The sequence below is a fragment of the Salvelinus fontinalis genome, chromosome 38 (genome assembly GCF_029448725.1).
Source record: "Salvelinus fontinalis isolate EN_2023a chromosome 38, ASM2944872v1, whole genome shotgun sequence".
Classification (NCBI taxonomy): domain Eukaryota; kingdom Metazoa; phylum Chordata; class Actinopteri; order Salmoniformes; family Salmonidae; genus Salvelinus; species Salvelinus fontinalis.
The window spans coordinates 27026232-27049952 of record NC_074702.1 but is presented as its reverse complement, the minus strand read 5'-3'; the positions used below and the strand labels follow the sequence as shown (position 1 = coordinate 27049952).

Genomic DNA, 23721 nt, shown 5'->3' with positions numbered 1-23721 from the left:
ATAAATTTTTCCATTATTAAAGTGGCTAGAGTTGAGTCAGTATGTTGGCAGCAGCCACTCAATGTTAGTGGTGGCTGTTTAACAGTGTGATGGCCTTGAGATAGAAGCTGTTTTTCAGTCTCTCGGTCCCCGCTTTGATGCACCTGTACTGACCTCGCCTTCTGGATGATAGCGGGGTGAACAGGCAGTGGCTCGGGTGGTTGTTGTCCTTGATGATCTTTTTGGCCTTCCTGTGACATCGGGTGGCATCATGTTGTGGGGGTGCTTTGCTGCAAGAGGGACTGGGGCACGTCACAAAATTGATGGCATTATGAGGAAGGAAAATTATGTGGATATTTTGAAGCAACAAGTTCATCAGTCAGGAAGTTAAAGCTTGGTCGCAAATGGGTCTTCCAAATGGACAATGACACCAAGCATACTTCCTAAGTTGTGGCAAAATGGCTTAAGGACAACAAAGTCCTGACCTCAATCATATAGAAAATGTGTGGGCAGAACTGAAAATGCGTGTGCGAGCAAGGAGGCCTACAAACCTGACTCAGTTACACCAGCTCTGTTAGGAGGAATGGGCCAAAATTCACCCAACTTATTGTGGGAAGCTTGTGGAAGGCTACCTAAAACGTTTGACCCAAGTTAAACAATTTAAAGGAAACGCTACCAAATACTAATTGAGTGTATGTAAACTTCCGACCTACTAGGAATGTGATGAAAGAATTAAAAGCTGAAATAAATCATTCTCTCTACTATTATTCTGACATTTCACATTCTTAAAATAAAGTGGTGATCTAAATTTCCTGACCTAAGACAGGGAATTTTTACTAGGATGAAATGTCAGGAATTGTGAAAACTGAGTTTAAATCTATTTGGTTAAGGTGTATGTAAACTTCCGACTTCAACTGCTTATTCAAAACTTGCAATCAGTTTTTTTTGTCCAGGAGTTGGCATAATCTGGGTCCTGTAACTCAACCCGAAAACAGTTACAAAACAGTGTTTATGAAGCAGTTACAAATTGAAATGCAGTTATGATCATTGTACGTATTAGCCTACATATAGTCTCATGTCATGATCAAAAAACACAACTTTCTTTGTGGTGTTCCTTTAACCAGATCATACTATCATTATTTCCAAAGGAATGGATGTCGATGAGATTTTGATAATCGACTTTGGTCAAGGCACAGTGCAGTTACATGTTGGCCTACAGTAGGTCTGTTATTTTGTCTATCAACTCGTAGACTAACACCAATTGGAGTTGGCCAATCTGTGTGATGTGCAATTGATGTCTATTAGGGATGGGCGTGAGTACTCGATACAAGGTTTATATTCTATTACTAATAATCAAATTCCTGTACACTAAATTTACAAAATGTAACTATAATGAACAAAAATATAAATGCAACATGTAAAGTGTTGGTCCCATCTTTCATAAGCTGAAATAAAAGATTTCAACTTTTTCGTACGCACAAAAAGCTTATTTCTCTCACATTTTGTGCACACTTTTTTTTTTTTACATCCTTGTTTGTGAGCATTTTACCTTTGCCAAGATAATCCATCCACCTGACAGGTGTGGCATATCAAGAAACTGATTAAACAGCATGAGGTGCACCTTGTGCTGGGGACAATAAAAGGCAGCTCTAAAATTTGCAGTTTTGTCACACAACACAATGCCACAGATGTCTCAAGTTTTGGCATGCTGACAGCAAGCTGTTGCCAGAGAATTTGATGTTAATTTCTCTGAAATAAGCCGCCTCAACTTCGCTTTAGAGAATTTGGCATTACGTCCAACCAGCCTCACAACCGCAGACCACTTGTAACCACGCCAGCCTCGGACCCCTCATCCGGCTTCTTCACCTACGGGATTGTCTGATACCAGCCACCCGGAAAGCTGATGAGACAGGAGTATTTACATTTGTAATTAAGCCCTTTTGTGGGGAAAAACCCATTCTGATTGGCTGGGCCTGCCTCCCATTTTTGTTCAGTATATTTAGCAGGTTAAATGTATGCGCACTGCCACAATTTCAAACTCTGTTTATAGTTTGTGGTGTATCAAGTGCAGTGAAAATACATTATGTTTTGTTTTCAGAACAACCAGTAATTGGAACAACCAATAGCATACAGGATTTTCCCCCCTTCAAACCTGTTTCATTTAAACCTAATATGGCGTACTCAAAATCATTTATCAGAGTACTCTAACACAGACATTCTTTCAAATGCATTCCCTAATATCTATCTCAAACACTTTATAGCTTTCCAAAGCACCTGCCACTCATTCATGTTACATTTGGCAGAATAATCAATTAGATTTACCTACTGGCCCAAATCCAGACATTTTCTACTAGTATCTCCCCATGATGAGTAAACCAGATTGTCATGCTCTAACTAATGACCTGCACAAAGGGAAAATTTGGAAATATTGGTTCTCAGTACAAAACCTTAACCCCAAATCCCGGGTGGATTATTGCTGAGTAGACTGTGTGCCAGTCTGGTTCTGCTTTACTCTACTTTAATACAGGAGCTAACATTGTTCAATCCCAAACAGTCTGGTACCCAATATAGACTGACTATACCATTCACCGGAGAACCCTGTGTACTGCCCTGAAATCGTCTCTCTTTAGAATACAAGTCAAATCATTTGGCAACACTAGGGGGATTGAGTCACTTTCCAAATTAGTCTGATTCAAACACATTTATAGTCAGGGATTCACATTAGATTAACCTTGTTTGAGGATTTTATTTAGCCTAGATTCAATCAGTTTGGTGAATTTAAGAACCAATATTTATTTGCAATGACAACTTGGCCATTACTAATTTATCAGTGCTTTCTGAAGCTTCATTACCCCTCTTACCCAATGGCTTAAGTGTCCACAAAGCAACAAGCAAGCACTAACTAGCACACAATTAAATAAATGGCACTGTATTGATGTTCCGAGTCTGGAACTATGGAATGTTCCACATAAACTGGCTAGAGTGGTGGCTGTCATTGGGGTACGATCAATTGTCTTTTTTTTTTGAAGCCACTGTCAGCTAATGAGAGCCATAGAAGCGAGGCTGCTTGGCACCCTGGTTCAGGTCAGACATCAGCCAAACAAATATCCTGCTCCATACCCATTCACTAACCCCCATGTCTGGCTTGCTGAATCCCAGATGAATTAAGATTGTTTTGCCAAGATTAACGTATTAGTCATATAACACCAAATAGAGTTTACACAACAACAAAAACTCATTATCTAATCATTTTCAGAGATTGGATTATGCATGGCTTTGTCAACACACAGATCTATGATCTGAAGGGATTTTGGAAATGTATGTAAAATATTTATTTAATGTAAAAGTGATAAAAAGATACAATATCAAGTCTGGTGATGAAAATAAAAAGAGGTTCAAATACAAAACAAGTCATTTACAATTGGAATGTTATGCTGTCTACCTAAGATTTACTTAAAGTACATGGTAAAGTTGTAATTACATAATTACCTAAAGCATGTATTGGTTTCTTAGAGATTTGTTGAACCACCATTTGGTTTCAGATGCCAACTAACAAATATCACCACAAATAAATGTAGGAAAAAACATTTTGAAGATATCTTCAGTAAAAATATGCCATCCAGATGGCCTTAAGTTGAGGCCTTTTCATTTTACTAAAAGGTTATGTAGACTAATACACACTGGTACAATTGAAATGATATAGAAAATGCCTAATATACCATGGAAAGTGCTGCCCTCTACTGTTCCACTGTACACAAACATTCTAAAACACCCAATGGACTAACAGACTGACTGATGAATTACAAACTGCTGGCAAGTAGCTAAAGAGAAAAACAAATTAAAAAGATGCGTTCAATAAATTATCATTGAAAGAGGCTTAGCCAAGGATGTGTGAGCAGATTTACATTGATATGTACTATTGGCAGACAGCGTCTCATCCTGTCAACAGGGAAGTGAAACAATAACCTGGCATTGGGCCATTGTCATTGCTTGTTTATGAATTGACACTCCAGTCACCAACAGATGTCACACTGCTCCTGATGGCTTGATAATACACAAAAGACACACTTGTAGGCCAATCTAAAACTTGGAGGAAAGGACCTGCTTGGGGAAATAATGTCCTACCTCACTGACCAATCAGGACAAACATCATATGAAAAAAAGACCTGTAACACCAACAAACTGAGATATATTGAGTTCAGTACAAAACCTAGAGATCATTATCAACACAAAAAAACATGTAACAAAGAGAATGTGTGCTGTGTGTAATACTACACTTCAGCAACAGGGGGTCCCTCTGCATTTAAATCTCTTCTCTCCTGCAGTAGAGGTTTACATTTTTTGGATAACCTTCCAAGTCCCTGAAATGCCCTATTTCCGTTATTAAAAACACATTCATTCGTGTAGTGTGAAATTATGCAGGGGAAAGGAAGATGTTGAAGAGCACAGCGAACAAGAGGAAGACTATGTAGCCGACTATGCAGAGCCAGAAGCGCGGGTCCTTCAGGAGCTTCTGGTTGTAGGCGCTGAAGAACACGTAGCCAATGGTCATCCCAGCCACCCCTCCTCCGATGTGCGCCACAAACGAGACCTGGGGGAGACCAGGGAGGAGTCTCATTTCAGTCGCCTTTTCCCTTCAAACCAACAAAGACATGCTGTGCTGCAGCCTTACAATTAGTGCCCTCTGCCTTGTCACTGTGGTTAGTATGCAAAGGATGGACAGCCAGTAAAACTCGCAGGACCAGTTTAAAAGCAGCCAGTGAATGTGGAACTGCACTTCTCACGAAGACCAAGAAAACACGAAATAAATGCAAGATGAGAGAGGGGAAGCAGGTGATAGATTAGTAGCCTATAGGCCAGTCAGTTACGCTGCTGGAAAGACAAACAGCTGCAACCCTTATCGTGCTCTCAGCTTCTCCTAAAGCAGAGAGAACAGAATCAAGGATCACACTCAGTCTAGTGACAGGAATGGTATGGGTGCAATAATTCAGGGGGAACAGACAGGTTGTGTGTGTGACAGTGTGTGTAGAGGGCAATCTGGTTTAGAGATTAGTCAGCCCTGTGTAACTGTAACCCGTATAATGCAGCTGGGTGGTACTGCTACTGCAGTTTTTTTGTCTCTAGTTCTCTATTTACATACACTGATAAAAGCCAGATCTACTCACTGTTATATTGGTCTAGGGTTGGACTTCACTTAAGAGCCTCTCCAGCTGTGAACTAAAGACTGTTCTAAAAAAGCATTGCTCTCTGCTGAAAAAATACTTATCTGTTTGTGGAAAATATTTCAATGCCAGGCATTTTAAGAAGAGAAAGGGCATGCGAAAAAAAAAAGATGTCTTACCTTCAAGCCAACTTCGTGAGTAAGAAACCTTCTGTAAAGGGCGAATCCGACATCTGTCCCGACTTGAGAAAGAAAACATTGAACGTTTAGTTACTGAAATACGACCACAGAGGCGTGGGCGCTGCTGGAACAGTAAACCTTGAGGCACTGGTGGGAAAACAATAAGAGTGGATCTGAGAAGAGACCTACCAATAATCACAATCACTCCAATACGAAACACTCCAAGGAGAGGAATCATCTCTCTGAAGTTCTGTAGGTCAGGGTGTAACACAAGAGGAAGGAACAGGGAAATAATGAGAGAGAGAAAATAAATCTGCAGAAATAGTAGAATCAGCAGTTTGCCAGAACTCACCACAACAGCGTTCATGAAGTATCCACCTATGAGGGCATATACCCCCCCAGAGGCCCCTACCAGAGCACTGAGAGGATCAAATATGGAGCTGGCCAGAGAGCCTGAAGAAAACATGCATGAGAAGGTCATCTATAGCATTACAGACATTTCAGCTATGAAACCCAAACAGGAAAAATCGAACTTTTGAGAAGCGAAAGAATTTCAGAGACTTAAGTGTGAAACGTGAATACCATCTACACAGCTCTGTGCCTGTGAGTTGCTAGCATTGTGCAGTTATGATCAGGAAAAATCCAGAGGTTGTATGTAACAAGCGAGCTAATATTATAACTAAGGCAACCTGTCGCGCACATTGTGTTGGTTAACCAATCATATGCTATACTATTCATTTCACTAACCAAAACAGAGTCAACTTAAAAAGCAACTTTATTCAGTCGTAACAAACCTTTGAAGACAACTGTGTCTAATTGACTGTGTCAATGGAAAAAGGGGGTGTATGTGGATTCCCACCTGCTAGGACGCCTGCCATGTAGACCATGCCCACTTCAAAGCCTTTGTGGACCAGCTCCAGCGGGATGCCCAGCAGTAGCTGCATCACCAGGTTGCCCAGGATGTGCTCCACGCTGTGGGGGAGGAAGACAGAGGGGAGATGGAGACATGGGAGTTGAGACTTGGGAGTACAGTGGTGGCGCCAGGAAGTTTTCACTGGGGTAGATTGGTCATTGCAAAGGGGTTCTTGCAATCTACGAAGTACGCACGCGCACACACACTAGCTAAAATCCAAGCTAGTTAGATACTATGTCGACAATAGTAGCCTCTTTGCCCCAGAATACCTGTACACTGGGGCCAGTGTCAGAGAAGTTCATAAATCATTGAAGCCACAAAAAATATATCAGAAGCAGAAGTGTCAGCTGGTAAACTTGCCAACCAAAGTGAAAACTGTGCATTCTAGCATTCAATATTTTCAAGCTAGTAGTAGCTAATAGCCTCAAGGCAGATTTCCACTATCAGCATTAAATCGGATAGCCACGCTAGCATCACCCTAATGTGGCTGCCAGAAAAACTAGAAAGCAAGCATCAACAGCCAATCCAGCAGGGGCTAGAAGCTATAGTAAGCTTTGATTGGTCAAAATTGACGAGCTATGGATAAGGTTCAGCTTTCCACAACTTCCTGTTCCCATGTTTGCAAGTAAAGTACACCTCAAAACATTATTTTACCTGAGAAGATCCTCTTAAATTATTTCTGGTAAAAACTCCTTATGGGGTAAATTCCACAGCATAATTTAGCCCACTGGCAAGCTAACATATTCAACTCAAGGGCAACGATTTTGAATGGACATCAAGCTAATATCAAATTCATGAAAATGGGGTCATTTTAAGTTGCTAAATTATATTAGGAGATTTACTGTATTAACCTTTGCCCAATTCATTTTCCAAATGAGAAAAAAATGCAATTCAAAACCTCCATGAAAGACATCAGGTAGAGAAGTAAATTAAGCCATGAATAAGAATTTAAAATTGTACATATCTTAAATTACCACATTTTCCTGAATTTGATAAATAAGATTGAAGTCCATTCAAAAACATTACAGGTCAAGCACCCAGAAGTACAGTGGCATGCGAAAGGATTCACCCCCTTTGCATTTTTCCTATTTTATTGCCTTAAAATATGGAATTAAAATAGATTTTTTTTGGGGGGGGGGGGGTTGTATCATTTGATTTACACAACATGCCTACCACTTTGATGATGCAATTTCTTTTTTATTGTGAAACAAACAATAAGACAAAAAAAAAAACTGACAACTTGAGCGTGCATAACTATTCACCCCCCCAAATCAATACTTTGTAGAGCCACCCTTTGCAGCAATTACATCTGCACGTCTCTTGGTGTATGTCTCTATAAGCCTGGCACATCTAGCCACTGGGACTTTTGCCCATTCCTCAAGGCAAAACTGCTCCAGCTCTTTCAAGTTGGATGGGTTCCGCTGCTATACAGCAATATTTAAGTCATACCACAGATTCTCAATTGGATTGAGGTCTGGGCTTTGACTAGGCCATTGCAAGACATTTAAATGTCTCCCCTTAAACTACTCAAGTGTTGCTTTAGCAGTGTGCTTAGGGTCATTGTCCTGCTGGAAGGTGAACCTCCGTCCCAGTCTCAAATCTCTGGAAGACAAACAGGTTTCCCTCAAGAATTTCCCTGTATTTAGCGCCATCCATCATTCCTTCCATTCTGACCAGTTTCCCAGTCCCTGCCAATGAAAAACATCCCCACAGCAAGATGCTGCCAACACCATGCTTCACTGTGGGGATGATGTTCTCGGGGTATTGAGAGGTGATGGGTTTGCGCCAGACATGGCATTTTCCTTGATGGCCAAAAAGCTACATTTTAGTCTCATCTGACCAGAGTATCTTCTTCCATATGTTTGGGGAGTTTCCCACATGCCTTTAGGCGAACACCAAATGTGTTTTCTTATTTTTTTCTTAAAACAATGGCCTTTTTTCTGGCCAATCTTCCATAAAGCCCAGCTCTGTGGAGAGTATGGCTTAAAGTGGTCCTATGGACAGATACTCCAATCTCTGCTGTGGAGCTTTGCAGCTCCTTCAGGGTTATCTTTGGTCACTTTGTTGCCTCTCTGATTAATGCCCTCCTTGCCTGGTCTGTGAGTGTTGGTGGGCGGCCTTCTCTTGGCAGGTTTATTGTGGTGCCATTTGTTTTATAATGGATTTAATGGTGTTCCGTGGGTTGTTCAAAGTTTCTGATATTTTTTTATAACCCAACCCTGATCTGTACTTCTCCACAACTTTGTACCTGACCTGTTTGGAGAGCTCCTTGATCTTCATGGTGCCGCTTGCTTGGTGGGGCTCCTTGCTTAGTGTTGATGCAGACTCTGGGGCCTTCAGAACAGGTGTATATATACTGAGATCATGTGACACTTAGATTGCACACAGGTGGACTTTAACTAATTACGTGACTTCTGAAGGTAATTGGTTGCAACAGATCTTATTTAGGGGCTTCAAAGCAAAGCGGGTGAATATATACAGTCCCTTAGAGTCGGAAGTTTACATACACCGTAGCCAAATACATTTAAACTCAGTTTTTCATAATTCCTGACATTTAGTCCTAGCAAAAGTTCCCCGTCTTTGGTCAGCTAGGATCACCAACTTATTTTAATGTAAAATGTCAGAATGATAGAGAATTATTTATTTCAGCTTTTATTTCTTTCATCACATGCCCAGTGGGTCAGACGTTTACATACACTCAATTTGTACTTAGTAGCATTGCCTTTAAATTGTTTAACTTGGGTCAAACGTTTCAGGTAGCCTTCCACAAGCTTCCCATTATAGGTTGGGTGAATTTTGGCCCATTCCTCCTAACAGAGCTGGTGTAACTGAGTCAGGTTTGTAGGCCTCCTTGCTCGCACACGATTTTTCAGTTCTCCCAACAAATATTCTATAGGATTAAGGTCAGGGCTTTGTGATGGCCACTCCAATACCTTGACTTTGTTGTCCTTAAGCCATTTTGCCACAACTTTGGAAGTATGCTTGGTGTCATTGTCCATTTGGAAGACCCATTTGTGACCAAGCTTTAACTTTCTGACTGATGTCTTAAGATGTTGCTTTAATATATCCACATATTTTTCCTCATCATGATGCCATCTATTTTGTGAAGTGCACCAGTCCCTCCTGCAGCAAAGCACCCCCACAACATGATGCTGATACCCCCGTGCTTCATGTTTGGGATGGTGTTTTTCGGGCTTGCAAGCCTCCCCCTTTTTCCTCCAAACATAACGATGTTCATTATGGTCAAACAGTTCTATTTTTGTTTCATCAGACCAGAGGACATTTCTCCAAAAAGTACGATCTTTGTCTCCATGTGCAGTTGCAAACCGTAGTCTTTTTTTTTTTTAAATGCCGGTTTTGCAGCAGTGGCTTCTTCCTTGCCGAGCGGTCTTTCAGGTTATGTCGATATAGGACTCGTTTTACTCTGTATATAGATACATTTGTACCCGTTTCCTCCAGCATCTTCACAAGGTCCTTTGCTGTTGTTCTGGGATTGATTTGCACTTTTCGCACCAAAGTACATTAATCTCTAGGAGACAGAACGCGTCTCCTTCCTGAACGGTATGAGCGGTAGTACTTGCGTACTATTGTTTGTACAGATGAACGTGGTACCTCCAGGCGTTTGGAAATTGCTCCCAAGGATGAACCAGACTTGTAGAGGTCTACAATTCTTTTTCTGAGGTCTTGGCTGATTTCTTTGATTTTCCCATGATGTCAAGCAAAGAGGCACTGAGTTTGAAGGTAGGCCTTGAAATACATCCACAGGTACACCTCCAATTATCTTAAATGATGTCAATTAGCCTATCAGAAGCTTCTAAAGCCATGACACCATTTTCTGGAATTTCCAAGCTGTTTAAAGGCACAGTCAACTTAGTGAATGTATACTTCTGACCCACTGGAATTGTGATACAGTGAATTAGAAGTGAAATAATCTGTCTGTAAACAATTGTTGGAAAAATGACTTGTCACATGCTGACCAGACCGGACACGTCGCAAAATAAATTTAGAAACCCATGTTAAGGGCTAAAATAGAACTCCTTTCTATTTCTGACGCAGATTGCGCTGAAAGTCCTGCCTCTCCCATCTCCTAATTGGTTTATAGAAGCAGGTACCCACGTGCCATCTTCTCATTGGTTATACCCACGTGGGTGATTGAAAGACAAACTGTTTTGCCGGTAGTCGTGGTAATACTATGAAAGTTTAGATGCTGATCACCATATAAGTTCAAAGATAAAAAAGCCTGGAAGGAGGAGAGATGACTAGAAACGATTCGGTTGGCCGTTTTATCTGTGGATTAATTGTCGGAGTAGAGGACCTTGTGTATTTCAGGTAAAATAACAACTCAATGTTTATATCCCAGGACAAATTAGCTAGCAACAGCAAGCTAGCTAAATAGGACAAATTAACGTTAGCAAGTGCAAGCTAACTAGCTAAATTGTCATACATGTTTAATGCTTTTCGACCTGTCCCCAAATTTATGTAATTGGTTCAGAGTTTGTTTTGATATTTTAACCTGCGTGTCGTGATCGCGTTTGCTGTAGGGGGACAAAATAAATGTATGATAGCGCACGAGCACAGCCGGTTTGGGTTCCGTGTCATGTACAAAGTAGATGTCCTAACCGACTTGCCAAAACTATAGTTTGTTGAACAAGAAATTTGTGGAGTGGTTGAAAAACAAGTTTTAATGACTCCAACCTAAGTTTATGTTAACTTCCGACTTCAACTGTATGCACGCACCACCTTTCCATTTTATATATTTAAAAAAATTACATTTTGTGTATGTCCATTACATGAAATCCAAATAAAAATCTATTTAAATGACAGGTTGTAATGCAACAAAATAAGAAAAAGGCACTGTAGGCGGGACTTTCATAGCGTATAGCTAGCTATAAGCAACTTTTACATAGTCCGATGATACAGTATCTCAAACAACAGGATTTTTCAACCACTCAAATGCATGAGATTCTGGCTGAGCCAATGAGGAGGCACGGCGTTATGTAGGCTATGCCAGATTGCTGAGCAGTTGGAGCTCGTTCGTGAGAACAGGATTTTGAGAGAGAGAAATATGTAGACGTTATATATATACTGAGAATTTAAAACATAGGCCAATTCTAGAAGGGGCTTCAGCACCGTCTTGCTACCCCATAGCGCCGCCAGTATGGGAGTATGAGGGAGTGGATAGGCAAGTGAATGTCTTACCCATGAATCAGAACCTGTGGAAAGACTCAGGCCAGGATTCAAAGAAACACATAAACAACGTGCACACTGCAATTGACCCTATAAAAGGACATTTTTGCTTGAGTCGACATCCACAGCGTTTACAGCGAATGCAATCGCTGTGAACATTTGGGAAATTGCCTTTAAAAGCCTTTCACTTGGATTGAATTGCGACCTCAAACTCCGGAGAACCCAGAACTGCTTTAGCAAGTGTCCATGTGTTGTATAAACAGATGATAGGGGAGAGAGTGAATCATTTCAGGGAGATGTGGCAAGAAGAATGATCTGCAATGCTCTACTCTTTGAGATGGTTTCTTGGGAGCCAGATTAAGCCACAGGAGGTTGGTAGCACCTTAATTGGGGAGGACGAGCTTATGGTAATGGCTGCAGCAGAATCAGTGGAATGGTATAATTTTTGTTGCCATTCCATTCACTCTGTTTCAACCATTATTATGAGCCGTCCTCCCCTCAGCAGCCTCCTGTGGATTAACCCTGGACTTATTTACGTGCTGCTGTACGTTTTGTTGCTAACCTTACTTTGCTACCTGCCAACTTCACGGTTTTTACTTTTTAATTACTGTTTATATTTTTTGTTTTTCATTCAACTTTTTCACTATGGACGCTTTATCTGGATGTGGTTCGTCAGGACCTCCACCAGCCGAAGCTAAGTAGTAACATTAACTTCTTTGTGATAGGGGGCAGTATTTTCACGTCCGGATGAAAAGCGTGTCCAAAGTAAACTGCCTGCTACTCAGGCCCAGAAGCTAAGATATGCATATTATTAATAGATTTGGATAGAAAACACTCTGAAGTTTCTAAAACTTCTAGAACTTATTTGGCAGGCGAAACCCCAAGGACAAACCATTCAGATTTCTTTTTTTGAGGTCACTCTTTTCAATGGTTTTTCATTGGGAATCCAGATTTCTAAGGCACTTTCTTGCAGTTCCTATCACTTCCACTGGATGTCAACAGTCTTTAGAAATTGGTTGAGGTTTTTCCTTTGAGAAATGAAGAAGTAGCATTGTTGAGAATGAGGATAGACAGAAGTGTACTCTTTGATAGAGGCGCGTGACCTGAAAAGCACAATCCACTTTGTTTTCCTCCGGTATTGAACACAGTTAATCCCGTCTTAAATTTGATTGATTATTTACGTTAAAAAAATACCTAAAGTTGTATTAGGAAAGTATTTTAAAATGTTTGGACAAAGCTTACAGGTAACTTATAAGACATTTTGTAATCATGTTGCGCGAGTTGGAACCGGTGTTTTTCTGCATCAAACCCGCCAAATAAATGGACATTTTGGATATATATTGACCGAATTAATCGAACAAAAGGACCATTTGTGATGTTTATGGGACATATTGGAGTGCCAACAGAAGAAGCTCATCAAAGGTAAGGCATGAATTATATCTTTATTTCTGCATTTTGTGTCACGCCTGGAGGGTTGAAATATGATTGTCTGTGTTTGTTTGCTGGGGTGCTGTCTTCAGATAATAGCATCGTTTGCGTTTGCCGTGAAGCCTTTTTGAAATCTGACACGTTGGCTGGATTCACAACAAGCGTAGCTTTACATTTGGTGTATTGCATGTGTGATTTCATGAAAGTTTAATTTTTATAGTAATTTATTTGAATTTGGCGCTCTGCATTTTCACTGGATGTTGGCCAGTTGGGACTAGCGTCCCACATATCCCAGAGAGGTTTTAACATGATGCCTAATTGCAGTCGTTGTAGTCATGATATACAGAAGAACGATCGCCTTACGGCGAGGATAGCTGTGCTGCAAGCCCAGTTTTAGACGCAATCGTTAGGCAAGGATAATTTACAGATAGTATAAATCCCCTCGCAGTCCCCGCAGCCAGACAACTTTCTCATGGCTTCTGGAAGGAAATGCTGTAGGAATGCTCAACCGATGTCGCTCATTCAGCCGACAGAAACTTTCAATCGGTTCTCCCCATTAACCAGCGAGTCGGAGTCAGAGGCTGAGCCTTCTCTGGTCTCTACTCCTCCCGTTATGGGGTCTGAGATGCCGAAGCCTCCCACCATTAGCTCTGACAAATTGAAAACCCTAGTCATTGGCGACTCCATTACCCGTAGTATTAGACTTAAAACGAATCCTCCAGCGATCATACACTACCGACGTTAAGGCTAATCTGAAGATGGTGCTGGCTAAAGCTAAAAATGGCGAGTGTAGAGAGCATAGGGATATTGTTATGCATGTCAGCACCAACAATGTTAGGATGAAACAGTCAGAGGTCACCAAGCGCAACATAGCTTCAGCGTGTAAATCAGCTAGAAAGATGTGTTGGCATCAAGTAATTGTCTCTGGCCCTCTCCCAGTTAGGGGGAGTGATGAGCTCTACAGCAGAGTCTCACAACTCAATCGCTGGTTGAAAACTGTTTTCTGCCCCTCCCAAAAGATAGAATTTGTAGATAATTGGCCCACTTTCTGGGACTCACCCACAAACAGGACCAAGCCTGGCCTGTTGAGGAGTGAAGGACTCCATCCTAGCTGGAGGGGTGCTCTCATCTTATCTACGAACATAGACAGGGCTCTAACTCCCCTAGCTCCACAATGAGATAGCTAGCCTGCCAGCATAGTGGAGTCTGCCACTAGCATAGTCAGTGTAGTCAGCTCAGCTATCCCCATTGAGACCGTGTCTGTGCCTCGACCTAGGTTGGGCAAAACTAAACATGGCGGTGTTCGCCTTAGCAATCTCACTGGAATAAAGACCTCCTCCATTCCTGCCATTATCGAAAGAGATTGTGATACATCACATCTCAAAATAGGGCTACTTAATGTTAGATCCCTCACTTCCAAGGCAGTTATAGTCAATGAACTAATCACTGATCATAATCTTGATGTGATTGGCCCGACTGAAACATGGCTTAAGCTGAATTTACTGTGTTAAATGAGGCCTCACCTTCTGGTTACACTAGTGACCATATCCCCCGTACATCCCACAAAGGCGGAGGTGTTGCTAACATTTATGATAGCAAATTTAAATTTACAAAATATACATATATATATATATATATATATATATATATATATATACACTGCTCAAAAAAATAAAGGGACACTTAAACAACACAATGTAACTCCAAGTCAATCACACTTCTGTGAAATCAAACTGTCCACTTAGGAAGCAACACTGATTGACAATAAATGTCACATGCTGTTGTGCAAATGGAATAGACAAAAGGTGGAAATTATAGGCAATTAGCAAGACACCCCCCAAAACAGGAGTGATTCTGCAGGTGGTGACCACAGACCACTTCTCAGTTCCTATGCTTCCTGGCTGATGTTTTGGTCACTTTTGAATGCTGGCGGTGCTCTCACTTTAGTGGTAGTATGAGACGGAGTCTACAACCCACACAAGTGGCTCAGGTAGTGCAGTTCATCCAGGATGGCACATCAATGCGAACTGTGGCAAAAAGGTTTGCTGTGTCTGTCAGCGTAGTGTCCAGAGCATGCAGGCGCTACCAGGAGACAGGCCAGTACATCAGGAGACGTGGAGGAGGCCGTAGGAGGGCAACAACCCAGCAGCAGGACCGCTACCTCCGCCTTAGTGCAAGGAGGTGCACTGCCAGAGCCCTGCAAAATGACCTCCAGCAGGCCACAAATGTGCATGTGTCAGCATATGGTCTCACAAGGGGTCTGTGGATCTCATCTCGGTACCTAATGGCAGTCAGGCTACCTCTGGCGAGCACATGGAGGGCTGTGCGGCCCCACAAAGAAATGCCACCCCACACCATGACTGACCCATCGCCAAACCGGTCATGCTGGAGGATGTTGAAGGCAGCAGAACGTTCTCCACGGCGTCTCCAGACTCTGTCACGTCTGTCACATGTGCTCATGTGCTCAGTGTGAACCTGCTTTCATCTGTGAAGAGCACAGGGCGCCAGTGGCGAATTTGCCAATCTTGGTGTTCTCTGGCAAATGCCAAACGTCCTGCACGGTGTTGGGCTGTAAGCACAACCCCCACCTGTGGACGTCGGGCCCTCATACCACCCTCATGGAGTCTGTTTCTGACCGTTTGAGCAGACACATGCACATTTGTGGCCTGCTGGAGGTCATTTTGCAGGGCGCTGGCAGTGCACCTCCTTGCACAAAGGCGGAGGTAGCGGTCCTGCTGCTGGGTTGTTGCCCTCCTACGGCCTCCTCCACGTCTCCTGATGTACTGGCCTGTCTCCTGGTAGCGCCTGCATGCTCTGGACACTACGCTGACAGACACAGCAAACCTTTTTGCCACAGTTCGCATTGATGTGCCATCCTGGATGAACTGCACTACCTGAGCCACTTGTGTGGGTTGTAGACTCCGTCTCATGCTACCACTAGAGTGAGAGCACCGCCAGCATTCAAAAGTGACCAAAACATCAGCCAGGAAGCATAGGAACTGAGAAGTGGTCTGTGGTCACCACCTGCAGAATCACTCCTGTTTTGGGGGGTGTCTTGCTAATTGCCTATAATTTCCACCTGTTGTCTATTCCATTTGCACAACAGCATGTGAAATGTATTGTCAATCAGTGTTGCTTCCTAAGTGGACAGTTTGATTTCACAGAAGTGTGATTGACTTGGAGTTACATTGTGTTGTTTAAGTGTCCCTTTATTTTTTTGAGCAGTGTATATTTGTCTTTTGAGCTTCTAGTCATGAAATCTATGCATCCTACTCAATCCCTTTTTATAGCTACTGTTTACAGGCCTCCTGGGCCATATACAGTGTTCCTCACTGAGTTCATATCGGACCTTGTAGTCATGGCAGATAATATTCAAATTTTTGGTGACTTTAATATTCACATGGAAAGTCCACAGACCCACTCCAAAAGGCTTTCGGAGCCATCATCGACTCAGTGGGTTTTGTCCAACATGTCTCCGGACCTACTCACTGCCACAGTCATACTCTGGAACTAGTTTTGTCCCGTGGAATAAATGTTGTGGATCTTAATGTTTTTCGTTATAATCCTGGACTATCGGACCACCATTTTATTACGTTTGCAATCGCAACAAATAATCTGCTCAGACCCCAAACAAGGATCATCAAATGTCGTGCTATAAATTCACAGACAACCCAAAGATTCCTAGATGCCCTTCCAGACTCCCTCCGCCTACCCAAGGACGTCAGAGGACAAAAATCAGTTAACCACCTAACTGAGCAACTCAATTTAACCTTGCGCAATACCCTACATGCAGTCGCACCCCTAAAAACAAAAAACATTTGTCATAAGAAACTAGCTCCCTGGTATACAGAAAACACCCGAGCTCTGAAGCAAGCTTCCAGAAAATTGGAACGGAAATGGCGCTACACCAAACTGGAAGTCTTCCGACTAGCTTGCAAAGACAGTACCATGCAGTATCGAAGAGCCCTCACTGCTGCTTGATCATCCTATTTTTCCAACAGAGGAAAATAAGAACAATCCCCCAAAACAATTTGATACTGTCGCAAAGCTAACTAAAAAGCAGCATTCCCCAAGAGAGGATGGCATTCACTTCAGCAGTGATAAATTCATGAACTTCTTTGCGGAAAAGATCATGAGAAAGCAAATTACGGACTCCTCTTTAAATCTACGTATTCCTCCAAAGCTCAGTTGTCCTGAGTCTGCACAACTCTGCCAGGACCTAGGATCAAGGGAGACACTCTCTTGACACACTGATGAAAATAATCATGGCCTCTAAACCGTCAAGCTGCATACCGGACCCTATTCCAACTAAACTACTGAAAGAGCTGCTTCCTGTGCTTGGCCCTCCTATGTTGAACATAATAAACCGGATGTGTACCAACCTCACTAAAAGTGGCAGTAATAAAGCCTCTCTTGAAAAAGTCAAACCTTGACACAGAAAATATAAAAAACTATCGGCCTATATTGAATCTCCCATTCTTCTCAAAAAATGTTGAAAAAGCTGTTACACGGCAACTCACTGCCTTCCTGAAGACAAACAATGTATACAAAACGCTTCAGTCTGGTTTTAGACCCCATCATAGCACTGAGACTGCACTTGTGAAGGTGGTAAATTACCTTTTAATGGCGTTAGACCGAGGCTCTGCATCTATCCTCGTGCTCCTAGACCTTAGTGCTGCTTTTGACACCATCGATCACCACATTCTTTTGGAGAGATTGGAAACCCAAATTGGTCTACACGGACAAGTTCTGGCCTGGTTAAGATCTTATCTGTCAAGGCTCCGTTTTAGGACCACTATTGTTTTCACTATATATTTTACCTCTTGGGGATGTCATTCGGAAACATAGTGTTAACTTTCACTGCAATGAGGATGACACACAGCTGTACATTCCAATGAAACATGGTGAAACCCCAAAATTGTCCTCGCTGGAAGCCTGTGTTTCAGACATAAGGAAGTGGATGGCTGCAAATGTTCTACTTTTAAACTCAGACAAAACATAAATGCTTGTTCTAGGTCCCAAGAAAGAAAGTTCTTCTGTTGAATCTGACAATTAATCTTGATGGTTGTACAGTCGTCTCAAATAAAACTGTGTAGGACCTCGGCGTTACTCTGTACCCTGATCTCTCTTTTGACGAACATATCAAGACTGTTTCAAGGACAGCTTTTTTCCATCTACGTAACATTGCAAAAATCCGAAACTTTTGGTCGAAAAATGATGCAGAAAAATTTATCCATGCTTTTGTCACATCTAGGTTAGATTACTGCAATGCTCTACTTTCCGGCTACCTGGATAACGAACTAAATAAACTTCAGTTAGTGCTAAATACGGCTGCTAGAATCCTGCCTAGAACCAACATTTTTTATCTTATTACTCCAGTGCTAGCCTCCATACACTGGCTTCCCATCAAGGCAATGGCTGATTTCAAGGTTTTACTGCTAACCTGCAAAGCATTACATGGGCTTGCTCCTACCTATCTTTCCGATTTGGTCCTGCCGAACATACCTACACGTACGCTACGGTCACAAGACGCAGGCCTCCTTACTGTCCCTAGAATTTCTAAGCAAACAGCTGGAGGCAGGGCTTTCTCCTATAGAGCTCCATTATTATGGAATGGTCTGCCTACCCATGTGAGAGATGCAGACTCGGTCTCAACCTTTAAGTCTTTATTGAAGACTCATCTCCTCTGTAGGTCCTATGATTGAGTGTAGTCTGGCCCAGGAGTGGGAATGTGAACGGAAAGGCACTGGCGCAACAAACCGCCCTTGCTGTCTGTCTGGTCGGTTACCCTCTCTCCACTGGGATTCTCTGCCTCTAACCCTATTACAGGGGCTGAGTCACTGGCTTACTGGTGCTCTTCCATGCTGTCCCTAGGAGGGGTGTGTCACTTGAGTGAGTTGAGTCACTGACGTGATGTTCCTGTCCGGGTTAGCGCCCCCAGAAATGCTGTTTTCAACTCTCTAGAGACAGCAGGAGCGGTAGAGATACTCTTAATGATCGGCTATGAAAAGCCAACTGACATTTACTCCTGAGGTGCTGACCTGTTGCACTCTCGACAACCACTGTGATTATTATTATTTGACCCTGCTGGTCATCTATGAACATTTGAACATCTTGGCCATGTTCTGTTATAATCTCCATCCGGCACAGTCAGAAGAGGACTGGCCACCCCTCATAGCCTGGTTCCTCTCTAGGTTTCTTCCTAGGTTCTGGCCGTTTTTCCAAGTCACCGTGCTTCTACACCTGCATTGTTTGCAGTTCGTGCAGTTCGTGGTTTTAGGCTGGGTTTCTGTGCAGCACTTTGTGACATCAGCTGATGTGAGAAGGGCTTTATAAATACATTATAAATACATTTGATTGGCTGATTGACTAAAAAGTTTGGTCAATGGAGAATCTCCAGTGGGCTTGGGCATCTGTGTGAGGTGAAGTGACCCTTACCCAGCGTGGACAAACATGTAGGAGACGAAGCGCCACGCCTCCTCCCGCCGGTCAGACCTGTAGGAGAGAGGGCTGTTCCAGATGCCCTCGCCCAGGGTGACCCACTGCTTCTGGGGCTTCCACACCGCATAGTAGATAAACACTGCTAACTGTCCAGACAGACACAGGGTAGATCAGTGACTAGTTACATAATGACAGGAGGGGTCCTGAAAGGTTAAACAGTTGCTTTAAATGTAGCCATTAGTCAGCCTTTCATAAAGTGTTGCAGTGTGGGCAGAGCAGACCATTACAGCAGCATACAAACATATTTCAGACTGATAACACACAATGGCAACAAAGTTAATGAGAAGAGCGCAGAACCCTAGACAAATTCCTTAAAAATACTGCATTGACATGGCACATTTTTCCACTCCCTTTAACTCACTTCACCTTTAACATAAAAACCCACATCTCAATGATTCTGCCATAACAAGCTCACCATACTACTAAAATAGCAGTGAAATGTCATGGACACAGTGTACGGTTGAGTATGATTAAAAACACTTTCCTTAAACCCTGGTCCCAATGTCAATTGTGCTCAAACTCTATTTCCATTGAGCCAATGCATAGGTCTAGGGATTGCTCTAAGAATCTTGGATGAATTCAGACATTGAGATGGATAAGCTGGCCGAGACTTCCCACAGCAGAAGGAGAGAGAGAAATGTCAGGTACAAGAGCTCTACAGTTCAGACCTTAGCCGCATCCAAACTCAGAGTCTGAATACACAAATACCAATGTTGAGCAATTTAATAGAGCTCGCCAGCTTGTAGTCCTAAAAAACAGAAATCTGTTACCTCGGGTTCGTTCAGCCATTCCTATTGGGAAAATTAATGGGGAAAGAATAGGGTTTTACACATAAACATTGAAAATAAGGTCAGAGGTTAACACAGGCTTAGAAGAGTTTATACGTTTTGTTCAGTCAGTTAACATTACATTTACATTTAACATTTACATTTAAGTCATTTAGCAGACGCTCTTATCCAGAGCGACTTACAAATTGGAAAGTTCATACATATTCATCCTGGTCCCCCCGTGGGAATTGAACCCTGGTCCCCCCGTGGGAATTGAACCCACAACCCTGGCGTTGCAAGCGCCATGCTCTACCAACTGAGCCACACGGGACCATAACATGACCTTTATTAATTAGGAAGCCTTTGTGCTTTATATGCTTCAAAATTCACACAAAAGTGGCGTTAGCGGACGAAGATGATCTCATAGAGCAAAACGTATCAGATCTCCTAAGCCTGTGTTTACCCAGACCTTATTTTCAAATTAACATTTATTTTCCCATAGGCTTTGTCCAATGAACCATGGTGGAGGTACAATTCCAGCTGCACCTCTTTAAATACTACGTCCAGAGCATTTCCTGAAATTGAAAATTCACCCAGGTACAACAACACAATCATCATAACGTATGCAGATGCTATAGAGGCTCCTTGCTGTCAGCGCTGTGCTGCCATTAGTATGATGCGCATCAACCCTCACCTCTCCGATGCTGATGAGGATGATGAAGATGGGAGGGGGGCAGCAGTTGGCTCGCTCCCGGTACTGTTCGTGGAGTTCTTCCGGAAGCATCCACTTGGAGATGGAGCGATGGAACCTCTCGCAGCATCCAACCTTCCTATTCCCGTCATCATCACCTCCCCTATCCCCCATCCGTCTCCCATCTCGGTCAACAGGGTCTACAGCGAGGGGGTCCTGCTCTTCAATGTCTATGTCCATCACTCCTCAGATTGTAGCCTAGACAAATAGAGTGGATGAGTTAAATGAATTGACAGGAAGAACATGCTACATTTCTCCATTTTAGATAATGCATTCCCTATTTTCAGTATGTATCGATAGACATACAATGAGGGCTGGCTTCCTAGACACTGATTAGATTTGACTTAAATCGGTGTCTGGGAAACTACGGAGGATTTATTTGGACTAAAACCATAAAGGTCAGGATTTCCCTGATTTGTTAGAGTGTGTGTTGTGTTAAATGGGATTAACAAAACTAAGGGTGAGATATTGGCTTCTGAATTACGGGTTGAGTAGCTAAAAGGGTTAACGACACATTAGTGAGGTATTTGATACTGTGATAAACATGTAAAGTTCAGCTTTGAAGTATAAAATTGTTGTCTCTCGGGACAATTAGAGTAGTTATGCAACTCTTTCGGGCACACAGAGCGGATGCTTTCGGGGGCCAGAAAATGTACCGCATGAATCCCAAACAAATATAGAATTTGGCAAAAACTACGTAAAACCTTGATTACATTGAGATACAATCACATATGCCTCTCTATGTGTGTGAACACATGGGTTTTCATTATTTATTTATTTTACTATATATAGGCCTAGATATATTTATTTTCCCTGAAAACTTAAGGGGGATATAAATTCGAACGGCCCATTAGGTAACCCTGTCCTTACACATCAATGGCTGATATATTGGGCTACTTTGAAGTCTAGGGTCAATTTGAATGAAATAAATACAAGCGCGGGCAATACAATTTCAAGCACCGCAATACACGTTAATTTCCCTAAACCCCTTTTCGACTATAAGGATTTTTCTTTTCTTTTTTTCTTCAGTTTCCCTGCATATGAACCATGAGCCTATGTAAACTTAACCCACACACATGATCATGTCCCATTCAGTACAGAAGTTGGTCTGCACATTTTCCATAATAACAGCGTCTTTACTCTGTAGGCCTATATAGAATGCAATGGAATTTATAAAGTTTAGAAGTAACTTACGTACTGATTGAAAGAGCTGCCGTGAAAATGATTCAACTCAACGTTTCCACTAGCATCTTAAAATACATAAATTGTAGAAGTTCTCAAATACTTTTGTTTTTATATTTTCACGCAATTCTAAAACAGTCCGGACATTCCAAGCGGGTAAAATCCTCACTACTGCACATTGGGAAAATGACGGTCTATTCTGATAAATGACTTGAGATAATTATAGACCTCGCTTAGCTTTTCCTGCAGCGGAACTTTCTTTTTCCAAACAAACCTCTGAAGCGTCCCTACTTGAAAAGCAAATCTAAAAAATTGAATGTAGCGCAAACTTCGCAGGCATTTAGCAACAACTCACCTGCGCTTCCGGTAACACCTGATATCGGTGATGTCGTCATGGGCTTTGGCTGGAGAACCCCATATATATATATATTTAAACCTTATTTAACTAGGCAGTTTACCTGCATAATGTCCATCAACAACTGATGATTTAAAGTGTGATATGCATCGTTGTTTCGTGGACCACAGACAATCAACGATTCTGGTGTCCACATATTTCAATTATTCCGAAGGAAAAGCCTGCTGTACTGTCAAGCATCCCATCAATGCTATTTCTGCACAATACGAGTTGTACCAGTAGAGGGTGTAAGATACCATTACAAAAGAAAACCCATAATAATGACCCGCCTCAAAAAACAAGTTTTACATGTACTGAATTTATTGGGCTGCTTGTTGATTTTCACATATACACCAATCCTCTCAGATCTTCATAAGTGCCCATGGGGGTAGGAAGTAATGTTAAATTAGACATTTTGGAATTGTCACAAGTTAACCGCAACCTGATAACTCTAGTCATACAGAGCATTCGGAAAGAATTCAGACCATGACTTTCTCTACTTTGTTACATTAGTCTTATCGTCAAATTGATTAAATTGCCCCCCCCCCCCCCCCCCCCCCAAAGAGTTCAATCTTGGTTTCCTCAGACTAGAGAATGTTTCTCATGGTCGGAGTCTTTTAGGTGCCTTTTAGCAAACTCCAAGCGGGCTGTCATGTGCCTTTTACTGAGGAGAGGCTTCTGTCTGGCCCCTCTACCATAAAGGCCTGATTAGTGGAGTGCCGCAGAGATGGTTGTCCTTCTGGAAGGTTCTCCCATCTCCACAGAGGAACTCTTGAGCTCTGTCAGAGTGACCATTGGGTTCTTGGTCACCTCCCTGACCAAGGTCCTTCTCCCCCGATTGCTCAGTTTGGGTGAATGGCCAGCTCTAGGAAGTGTTGGTGGTTCCAAACTTCTTCCATTTAGGAATGGAGGCCACTGTGTTCTTGGGGACCTTGAATGCTGCAGAACTGTTTTAGCACCCTTCCCCAGATCTGTTTCTCAACACAATCCTGTCTTGGAGCTCTATGGACAATTCCATCAAGCTCATGTCTTGGGTTTTGCTCTGACATTCAGGGTCAACTGTCCGACCTTATTTAGACAGGTGTGTGCCTTTCCAAATCATGTCCAATCAATTGAATTTACCACAGGTGGACTCCAATCAAGTTGTAGAAACATCAAGGATGATCAATGGCAAACAGGATGCACCTGAGCACAATTGAGTCTCATAGCAAAAGATCTTAATACTTATGTAAATAACTATCATGTTTTTTTTCTAAAAACCTGTTTTCGCTGGGGTAT

The 23721-nt window shown here is 42.3% G+C and overlaps 1 protein-coding gene across 2 annotated transcripts; it reads right to left on the bottom strand.

Annotated features, from left to right (window-relative positions):
• Positions 1 to 3280: 3280 nt before the first annotated feature.
• LOC129837117 (rhomboid-related protein 2-like) lies at positions 3281 to 22988 on the bottom strand. Of its 2 annotated transcripts, none has more exons than XM_055903033.1 (8): positions 22062 to 22988; positions 20811 to 21065; positions 19287 to 19435; positions 6180 to 6292; positions 5673 to 5773; positions 5510 to 5570; positions 5321 to 5382; positions 3281 to 4570 (listed from the first exon to the last, which is right to left on the bottom strand). In XM_055903033.1, the coding sequence occupies exons 2-8, from the start codon at positions 21045 to 21047 to the stop codon at positions 4394 to 4396; spliced, it is 900 nt and encodes a 299-aa protein (XP_055759008.1). In that variant the 5' UTR covers positions 21048 to 21065; positions 22062 to 22988; the 3' UTR covers positions 3281 to 4393. The 2 variants fall into 2 exon arrangements, with proteins under 2 accessions (XP_055759008.1, XP_055759009.1); XM_055903034.1 differs by having other exon boundaries at positions 22066 to 22988.
• Positions 22989 to 23721: the final 733 nt, after the last annotated feature.

Excerpts from the sequence above, each read along its gene's own strand:
- LOC129837117 (XM_055903033.1), bottom strand. The coding sequence starts at position 21,047 with ATGGACATAGACATTGAAGAGCAGGACCCCCTCGCTGTAGACCCTGTT. Across the intron at positions 5,571-5,672 it reads ACTTCATGAACGCTGTTGTG|AACTTCAGAGAGATGATTCC; the intron begins GTGAGTTCTGGC and ends CCTGACCTACAG. Across the intron at positions 5,383-5,509 it reads TGGAGTGATTGTGATTATTG|TCGGGACAGATGTCGGATTC; the intron begins GTAGGTCTCTTC and ends TTCTTTCTCAAG.